Source organism: Oncorhynchus mykiss, chromosome 4, assembly GCF_013265735.2.
Source record: "Oncorhynchus mykiss isolate Arlee chromosome 4, USDA_OmykA_1.1, whole genome shotgun sequence".
Classification (NCBI taxonomy): domain Eukaryota; kingdom Metazoa; phylum Chordata; class Actinopteri; order Salmoniformes; family Salmonidae; genus Oncorhynchus; species Oncorhynchus mykiss.
In genome coordinates, this window is record NC_048568.1 from 19,916,367 (window position 1) to 19,926,746 (window position 10,380).

The 10,380-nt window shown below is 41.1% G+C and overlaps 1 protein-coding gene across 2 annotated transcripts in view; it reads left to right on the forward strand.

Annotated features, from left to right (window-relative positions):
* LOC110522264 (mitochondrial inner membrane protein MPV17) overlaps positions 1 to 8,904 on the forward strand; it is a 29,385-nt gene extending 20,481 nt beyond the window's left edge. For both annotated transcript variants that reach the window (XM_021600517.2, XM_021600518.1), the window contains exons 5-8: positions 2,847 to 2,942; positions 8,361 to 8,393; positions 8,483 to 8,535; positions 8,665 to 8,904. In XM_021600517.2, the coding sequence (XP_021456192.1) occupies positions 2,847 to 2,942; positions 8,361 to 8,393; positions 8,483 to 8,535; positions 8,665 to 8,734 (252 nt within the window). In that variant the 3' untranslated portion in view covers positions 8,735 to 8,904. The remainder of the gene's footprint in view (positions 1 to 2,846; positions 2,943 to 8,360; positions 8,394 to 8,482; positions 8,536 to 8,664) is intronic.
* Positions 8,905 to 10,380: the final 1,476 nt, after the last annotated feature.

The following is a 10,380-nucleotide window of genomic DNA, read 5'->3' on the forward strand; positions in this document are numbered from 1 at the left end:
CCGCTTACGCCAAATCCTGACTCTGCCGTCAGCATGACGGAACAGGAACCGGAATTCGTCGGACCAGGTGATGTTTTTCCACTCCTCAATTGTCCAGTGTTAGGAGTGGGACCCGGTGTGGTCATCTGCTGCACTAGCCCATCCGTGACAAGGACCGACGAGATGCCATTCTACACACCACTGTTGTACTGCTCCATTATTTGCCTGTTTGTGGACCGCCTGTTAGCTTGCAAGTTTCCTGCCATTCTCCTTTGACCTCTCTCATCAACAACCTGGGGATTTAATGTTGGTGGTCCTTGTCTAGATGAAGTTCATTATTTGCCGTAAGTCAGGCGATTTGCCGTAAGTCAGGCCACATTATGGTAAGCTTTACAGGGGGAGTCCTAACCACAGTGATGCATCTCCATTTATCACGGTCACTGATCGGTAAAGCTGGATGGTGTTAAGAAACAGGGTCTTCCCTGACTTAGATGATTTACTCAGTGATCTGAAAGAAAGGTATGAATAGTACAGTTGTTAAGGGAAGCCCCTGTCTGTATAAAGCTCATTAGGAACTGGCTGGTTGACAGCCGTGGTATGTCAGACTGTATAACACAGGTATCACAAAACATTTATTTTTACTGCTCTAATTACATTGGTAACCAGTTTATAATAGCAATAAGGCACCTCAGGGGTTTGTGGTATATGGCCAATATACCACGGCTAAGGGCTGTATCCAGGCTCTCCGCGTTGCGTCGTGCTTAAGAACAGCCCTTAGCCATAGTATATTGGCCATATACCACACCCTCTCGTGCCTTATTGCTTAATTAAATCATGCCCCAAGTCACAGTCAAGTTCATTTCTCTGACAATCAAATATGTCTGAGTTGTCAACGTCTATCTTATCCTCCTCTTTTCCTCTGACATTTTTTGTCAGTCATCCCAGTTGGTTAGTGTGATGAAACTTTCATAGAGGCTTTTTATGGATGCCCACATTGGTCTGTAAGTGACAGAGGCAGGACCTTAATGCCATTAATTAACAGGGTTGTACGAGTACTTCAAAAAAAAATGAAAAGTAATTTCTCCCTCTTAATTATACAACAGTGCAAGGTAGGGTCCTCGAGTTTGCTAACAACATAGTTGCTCACAACATTCACTACATGACCAAAAGTATCTGGACACCTGCTCGTCGAACATCTCATTCCAAAATTATGGGCATTAATATAGAGTTAGTCCCCCCTTTGCTGCTATAACAGCCTCCACTCTTCTAGGAAGGCTGTCCACTAGATGTTGGAACATTGCTGCAGGGACTTGCTTCCATTCAGCCACAAGAGCTTTAGTGAGGTCGGTCAGTGATGTTGGGCAATTAGGCTTGGCTCGCAGTCGGCGTTCCAATTCATCCCAAAGGTGTTGAATGGGGTTTAGGTCTGGGTTCTGTGCAGGCCAGTCAAGTTCTTCCACAACGATCTCGACAAACCATTTCTGTATGGACCTCGCTTTGTGCACGGGGGCATTGTCATTCTGAAACAGGAAAGGGCCTTCCCCAACTGTTGCTACAAAGTTGTAAGCACAGAATTGTCTAGAATGTAATTGTATGCTGTAGCGTTAAGATTTCCCTGGAACTAAGGGCCTAGCCCAAACCATGAAAAACAGCCACAGACCATTATTCCTCCTCCACCAAACTTTACATTGCCACTATGCATTGGGGCAGGTAGCATTTTCCTGGCATTCGCCAAACCAAGATTCATCCGTCGAACTGCCATATGGTGAAGTGTGATTCATCACTCCAGAAAAACGCGTTCCCACTGCTCCAGAGTACAATTGGGGTGAGCTTTACACCTCTCCAGCCGACGCTTGGCATTGTGCATGGTGATCTTAGGCTTGTGTGCGGCTGCCGGCCATGGAAACCCATTTCATTAAGCTCCCGACAAACAGTTTTTGTGCTGATGTTGTTTCCAGAGGCAATTTGGAACTCGGTAGTTAGTGTTGTAACTGAGGACAGATGATTTTTACGCACTTCGCGCTTCAGCACTGCCAGTCCCGTTCTGTGAGCTTGTTTGGCCTATCAATTCATGGCTGAGCCGTTGTTGCTCCTAGACGTTTCCACTTCACAATAACAGCACTTACAGTTGACCGGGGCAGCTCTAGCAGGGCAGAAATTTGACAAACTGACTTGTTGGAAAGTTGGCATCCTGTGACAGTGCCACGTTGAAAGTCACTGAGCTAGATCTTCAGTAAGGCCATTATACTGCCAATGTTGGTCTATGGAGATTGCATGGCGGTGTGCTCGATTTTACGATTGTATACACCTGTCATTAACGGGTGTGGCTGAACTAGCCAAATCCACTAATTTGACGGGGTGTCCACATATTTTTGTATATATAATGTATGTTAAACAAGTAAGACATTGTATAACCATTGCCGCAGTGACTATGCTTTTGGTTTGAGAAATGTTGCCTCAAAGATCAATAAAAACCTACCTGGCTCTGTGTTTTAAAAATGGCCATTTTCACTTCCGTAAATATGTATTATGACGTCATTGGCTTATATGCAGAACCCTGCAGAGGTAACAACATCCTACAGGCCCTCTACTTTCAGGGCCCAACTAGACTCATCATAATCATTGCAATTATCCAATTTTCTTTTGAAACCTTTTAATAGTGTCCAGTGTGCATCCTTATTTTTATGCACAGTGTCCATGGAAAAAGGTATGCTTCCATTAAGTCACTGAGCTTTTTTCCCCACTCGTTTTGCACGCACATTAACATTTATATAAACATGTACATTCACACACACAAAAACATCACACAGACACACACATGTACACAGAACGATAAAACAGTGTTTGTTCTTGTCATGTATCAACAGTTGTGCTTTGCACCGTGTTTCCTGGGTGCCTTCCTGGGGATCTCTGGAACCTTGAATGGACTGACTGTGGAGGAGAACGTTGCCAAGCTCAAGAGGGTAAGGCTCATCTCATCATGGCTTTTCTCCACTGATTTCAATCAAACATACATTAAACGTCAAAGAATAAGATCATTAAATAACATACATTAAGCATGAGTTGCAAATATATATAGTTGAAGTCGGAAGTTTACATACACCTTAGCCAAATACATTTAAACTCAGTTTTTCACAATTCCTGACATTTAATCCTAGTAAAAATTCCCTGTCTTAGGTTAGTTAGGATCACCACTTTATTTTAAGAAAGTGAAATGTCAGAATAATAGTAGAGAGTGATTTATTTTAGCTTTTATTTCTTCAAGTTTCCCTCTTTTCCTCCAAACATAACAATGTCATTATGGCCAAACAGTTCTATTTTTGTTTCATCAGACCAGAGGACATTTCTCCAAAAAGTACGATCTTTGTCCCCATGTGCAGTTGCAAACCATAGTCTGGCTTTTTTATGGCGGTTTTGGAGCAGTGGCTTCTTCCCTGCTGAGCGGCCTTTCAGGTTATGTCGATATAGGACTCGTTTTACTGTGGATATAGATACTTTCGTACCTGTTTCATCCAGCATCTTCACAAAGTCCTTTGCTGTTGTTCTGTGATTGATTTGCACTTTTCGCACCAAAGTACGTTCATCTCTAGGAGACAGAACGCGTCTCCTTCCTGAGCGGTATGACGGCTGCGTGGTCCCATGGTGTTTATACTTGCGTACTATTGTTTGTACAGATGAACGTGGTACCTTCAGCCGTTTAGAAATTGCTCCCAAGGAAGAACCAGACTTGTGGAGGTGTACAATTTATTTTCTGAGGTCTTGGCTGATTTCTTTTGATTTTCCCATGATGTCAAGCAAAGAGGCACTGAGTTTGAAGGTAGGCCTTGAAATACATCCACAGGTACACCTCCAATTGACTCAAATGATGTCAATTAGCCTATCAGAAGCTTCTAAAGCCATGACATTTTTATGACATTTTCCAAGCTGTTTAAAGGCACAGTCAATTTAGTGTATGTAGACATCTGACCCATTGGAATTGTGATACTGTGAATTATAAATGAAATAATCTGTCTGTAAACAATTGTTGGAAAAATTCACTCACAAAGTAGATGTCCTAACCGACTTGGCAAAACTATAGTTTGTTAACAAGGAATTTGTGGAGTGGTTGAAAAATGTGATTTAATGACTCCAACCTAAGTGTATGTATACTTCCGACTCCAACTGTACATGCTGATTTTTGTAATCACAAAAAATCAACATGTGGTCTGAGACAGAGGTGTGTGGCGTTGACCTTGGAGCCCAGGGACTGTCAGACCCCTGTAGCTACCCCTGTAGCTAACAAACTGAAAGGAACTCCTTTCCTCTCCTCTTCTGTGTTCTCCAGGAAACAAGCTGAGTGACCTCCATCTCTGCCCCAGTATAATTAAAGCTATTTTCTCCCATGAAGGAATGAAGGGAAGGAGGGTTGAAATAGCGCTGGTGACTCATGTCTTAGAGAAGGTTCCGTGTGTGTGGGGGGGGGGTTTCATCCACCGTTCTTCTTGCTCGGCGGACCATCAAATATTTATGTAAGAAAGGCTCTTGAGTTTAAATGAGGCTGAAAGGGCAGTCACCAAAATGTCAGAATAGACAGAAAACAAATGGCAATTGTGCTCATTAGGCAAGAATGTGATGTGAAATAAATGTTTGATGAAAGGCAATAATGTGACCACACCTTCCCCATCTAAAGCCAGATGGAACTTAGTCTGATAGACAGTACTAGTTAAAATGGACATTAGTGACACGTATATGGGTGATTCCACGCCAGGAAGGCTCGAAAATATTTTGGGTGTCTCAGATTGTTCTGGCAATTCTCGCATAGAAACTGAATTGGGAGGAAGGGTGTTTGACATGTTTTTTACATTTGTATCACAAACCATTGTTTAAGAAAATCTTGATGAAAGTGGCCATATTAAGCACTTTTCAGACCTATACATGCCTCCTGTAAAACCCTATGATCCGGGAACCATACATGATACAGACAATATCTTGCTGTCATTATACTCCTTATAGTGTGCTCTAAAATATGGAGTATGTCTAGATTCTGAAATAAAATGTTTCACATTAATTTATTCAACATAAAAAAATATGAATATGATTACCTCAAAAGTACCTTTTTTGATTGTACTATTCAAGTACATCAAATTGTCAGAGTTGGTGCTCTGCTACTGTTGAAGTTATGATTAATTGTATGCGCACCACCAACACAATGAATGGAAAAATGTATTTTGTATTTGTATTTATTAGGGATCCCCATTAGCCCTTCCTGGGGTCCAAACACATTAAGGCACTTACATCACACATAAAACAAATATAAAACAGTATATCATATAACATTATAACATCACTCCATATCTACAATACAAAATGTATGATACCACCATACAACAATATTAGAATGTACGTGTGTGTAGAGTGCGTGCGTGCGTGTGTGTGCGTATGCATGTTCCTGTTTGTGTGCATCTCTTTACAGTCCCTGATGTTCCATAAAGTGTATTTTTAATCTGGATTTTAAATCTGGTTTTACTGCTTGCATCAGTTACCTGATGTGGAATAGAGTTCCATGTAGTCATGGCTCTATGTAGTACTGTGCGCCTCCTATAGTCTGTTCTTGACTTGGGGATTGTGAAGAGACCTCTGGTGGCATGTTTTATGGGAGGTGAATTGGTGTCTGAGCTGTGTGCTAGTAGTTTAAACAGACACATATTCAACATGTCAACACTTCTTACAAAAACAAGTAGTGATGAAGTCAATCTCTCCTCCACTCTGAGCCAGGAGAGATTTACATGTATTTTATTAACGTTAGCTCTCCGTGTACATTTACATTAGTCCAGGTGCAACAAAACTAGGGCCTGTAGGACCTGCCTTGATGATAGTGTTGATAAGAAGGCAGAGTAATGCTTTATTATGGACAGACTTCTCCCCATCTTAGCTACTGTTGTATCAAAATGTTTTGACCATGACAGTTTACAATCCAGGGTTACTCCAAGCAGTTTAGTCACTTCAACTTCCTCAATTTCCACATAATTTATTACAGGATTTAGTTTAGGTTTAGGGTTTAGTGAATGATTTGTCCCAAATACAATGCTTTTCGTAATAAAAATATTTAGGACTAACTTATTCCTTGCCACCGATTCTGAAATTAACTGCAGATCTTTAAGTGTTGCAGTGATTTCACTTAATGTAATAGCTGATATGTATAGTGTTGAATCATCTGTATACATTTACTCAAAGCCAGTGGCATGTCATTATTAAGGGCCCTAGACAGCTGCCCTGGGGAATTTCTGATTCTACCTGGATTATGTTGTTGAGGCTTCCAAGAACTGCCTCTGTGTTCTGTTAGATTCTTTATCCACAATATAGTAGGGGATGTAAAGCCATAACACATATGTTTTTCCAGCAGCTGACTATGATCGATAATGTCCAAAGCTGCATTAGTCTAACAATACAGCTCCCACAATCTTTTTATCTTCAATTTCTATCAGCCAATCATCAGTTATTTATGTAAGTGCCGTGCTTGTTGAATGTCCTTCCCTATAAGCGTGCTGAAAGTCTGTTGTCAATTTGTTTACAGTAAAATAGCATTGTATCTGATCAAACACAATTTTTCCAAAAGTTTACTAAGGGTTGGTAACAGGTTGATTGGTCAGCTATTTGAGCCAGTAAAGGGGGCTTTACTATTCTTGGGTAGTGGAATTACTTTTGCTTCCCTTTAGGCTTGAGGGCACACACTTTCTAGTACACACTTTCTTCTGCTGGTGACTTGCTGAATGTAATTGGTTAATGACCATGATATCAAGGTCTATGTATAAAATGGGTCATATCTTTAAGAGTACCCAGTCTGGAAATTTGACGTGTTTGAAGAGAATATTGTTCCAAATATAATGAGATATGAGATATTAATATTGTTAATGTTGAATAAATTAATGCGAAAAATTGTATTTCACTAGCTAGACACTCCATATTTTAGCACATACTGTAAGGAGTATAAGGACACCAAGATGTTGTCTGTATCATGTGCGGTTCATGGCTCATGGAGTCTTACAAGAGACATGTATAAAAAAGGGCCTAAAATGGCCACTTTCATAATGATTTTCTCAAAAATGGTTTGTGATACAAATGTAAAAAGAATAACAAACATCCTTCCTTCCAATCAAGTTTCTATGTGAGAATTGCCGGAACAATCTGAGATACCAAAAATATTTTGGTGCCTTCCTGGCGTGGAATCTTCCATATGCAGCATCCTCCTCAGTCCTCAGCCCTGCTCTTCAATAGCTAGTGGCAAGCCGCTCTGGTGTCAAATCACGTCACAAGCCCATCCCAACTATGACTTCACTTCACCTCATCTTATAGTGTGGGTCAAGCTCTCCCCCGGGACCTATTGGTTATTCATATTCATTCAGCTGTGATGTGTCTGATGCTACAGTACCTACCTCCTCTATAGCTCCTGTAGAGCTAGATCAAAATGTATGTCATAGCTCTGACCTCCCTCCTTTATGAGACGATGAATGGGTTGGAAACGTGAAGGTCGGAGATGTCCATTTTGAGTACAGCCATTCTTCTACACATGCGGTCAGTCGCTCTGCTCTGCTGAATGCTGACACTGAAGCAAAAAGGTCAAGCGCACACTGCCTCCTGGGAACACAAAAACAAGTACTAACAACTAATCTACCTATTACCGTTTTCATTATGTGACAGTTTGATGGTTTTATGACATGCTCAGAGCTCAGTGTGTCATAATTAAGTGAGCATATGGTGTGCGCTGGCCAAACAGTTCCATGGACGCATAACTGCAGCCTCGTGAGCTCAAAGAAGTTAGTTGTCTCTTCAGCCCTAGAAGAAGAATGAAAGCTGTCCGCTCTCCAAAGGGGAAGGATTTTGGTAACGCCACCGTGTGTCTCTGATGTTGTAGTACTGCGGTGTTTTCACCCCAGGTGGCCGGTGCCTTTTTTTTCTAGTAATTAGGAACTGTTACGCCAAAGACAACATTTCTGGGAACATTGGATTATTTTACACACCTAGTCTTTCCCAATAAAGACATTATTGACCTTTAGGGAGAATGGCCAGGCTTAGTGAGGGTCCTGGCTGTTCCAGATGGCTGGTTGTTTTATATGCCATGTGATGTGAGGGAGCAAGACACTGACCCACAGTTGTTAACTTGAGACTATGATGTTGAGCTGTCAGATGTCACTGTGACTGGCCCAGATGGGGGTCAACACATACTGTAACCCCTCACAGCTTGACTGATAGCCCCTACCTACCTGGTCAGGGTTAGAGGTCAACACAGGTGTGAACTGGAAGAAGGAATCCGGGTGAGGGTCAGTGAAGATGTTTTTATTAGAAATACACAATCATTCTAAGCTCTAACGTAAAGGTCTCTGTGTCTATCTTATTCTCTGCAGGACTACACAGATGCCTTGATCTCAAATTACTATGTAAGTTATCCCTGTGAAAGGCTTAAAATATTATTTACGGTATGAACCACTCTGTAATGTTTCATTGAATGTGTTCCGTTCTTTTTCAGCTATGGCCTGCAGTCCAGATTGCAAACTTCTATTTTATCCCACTGCACCATCGGTGAGCACCTGGGATGGTTTAGTGACATCAATGTAGTCCATATACATTTTATTTCCATATTGATCTATTCAATGGCATTGATCTATTTATTCAGCTGTGATGTGTCAGTATTGAACTCTTGTCTTGCAGATTGGCTGTGGTCCAGATTGTAGCTATCGGCTGGAATTCCTACTTGTCCTGGAAAGCCAATAAGATGTGATGGATATTTCAGGACCCGCCCTACCTCACACATATAGGACTATCAATGAGACTTTTACACCTGCAAATAGTGTTATACACTGAATCCAGAAAGCTGTGAATCGCACACTAAAGTTAGCGGTCAGGAAAAAAATTGTTAACAAACACTATGAAATATTCAAACTTTAAAAAGAAAAAAAAAGAAACTTGAAACTCAAACTTTTGCATAGTGAAAGATTTTTGTGAAAGTTTGTCACATCTACAAGACTGGTCAAAAGTTTGGACACACCTACTCATTCAAGGGTTTTTCTTTATTTTTACTATTTTCTACATTGTAGAATAATATGAAATATGACATATGGAAGCATGTAGTAACCAAAGAAGTGTTTAACAAAAAACAAAGTGTCAAATCAAATCAAAATATATTTGAGATTCTTTAAATAGCCACCCTTTGTCATGATCACAGCTTTGCACACTCTTGGCATTCTCTCAACCAGCTTCATGAGGTAGTCACCTGGAGTGCATTTCATTTAACAGGTGTGCCTTCTTAAAAGTTAATTTGTGGAATTTTTTTCCTTAATGCATTTGAGCTTGTTTTGACAAGGTAGGGGGTATTCAGAAAGTCCATATTATGGCAAGAACAGCTCAAATAAGCAAAGAGAAATGACAGCCCATCATTACTTTAAGATATGAAGGTCAGTCAATACGGAAAATGTCAAGAACTTTGAAAGTATCTTCAAGTGCAGTCGCAAAAACCATCAAGCGCTATGATGAAACTGGCTCTCATGAGGACAGCTGCAAGAAAGGAAGACCCAGAGTTACCTCTGCTGCAGAAGATAAGTTCATTAGATTTACCAGCCTCAGAAATTGCAGCCCAAATAAATGCTTCACAAAGTTCAAGTAACAGACACATCTCAACATCAACTTTTCAGAGGAGACTGTGAATCAGGTCTTCATGGTCGAATTGCTGCAAAGAAATGACTACTAAAGGACACCAATAAGAAGATGAGTCTTGCTTGAGCCAAGAAACACGAGCAATGGACATTAGACCGGTGGAAATGTGTCCTTTGGTCTGGAGTCCAAATTTGAGATTTTTGGTTCAAACAGCCGTGTCTTTATGAGACGCGGTGTGGGTGAACGGGTGATAGGATGATCTCTGCATGTGTATTTCCCACTGTAAAGCATGGAGGAGGTGGTGTTATGGTGTGGGAGTGCTTGGCTGGTGACACGGTCTGTGATTTATTTAGAATTCAAGGCACACTTGACCAGCATGGCTACCACAGCATTCAGCAGCGATACACCATCCCATCTGGTTTGCACTTAGTGGGACTATCATTTGTTTATCAACAGCATAATGACCTAACACACCTCCAGGCTGTGTAAGGGCTATTTTTTACCAAGAATGAGAGCGATGGAGTGCTGCATCAGATGAGCTGGCCTCCACAATCCCCCAACCTCAACCAAATTGAGATGGTTTGTGATGAGTCAGACCGCAAAGTGAAGGAAAAGCAGCCAACAAGTGCTCAGGATATGTAGGAACTCCTTCAAGACTGTTGGAAAAGCATTCCAGGTGAAGCTGGTTGAGAGAATGCCAAGAGTGTGCAAAGCTGTCATCATGGCAAAGGGTGGCTATTTGAAGAATCTTAAATATAAAATTAATTCTGATTT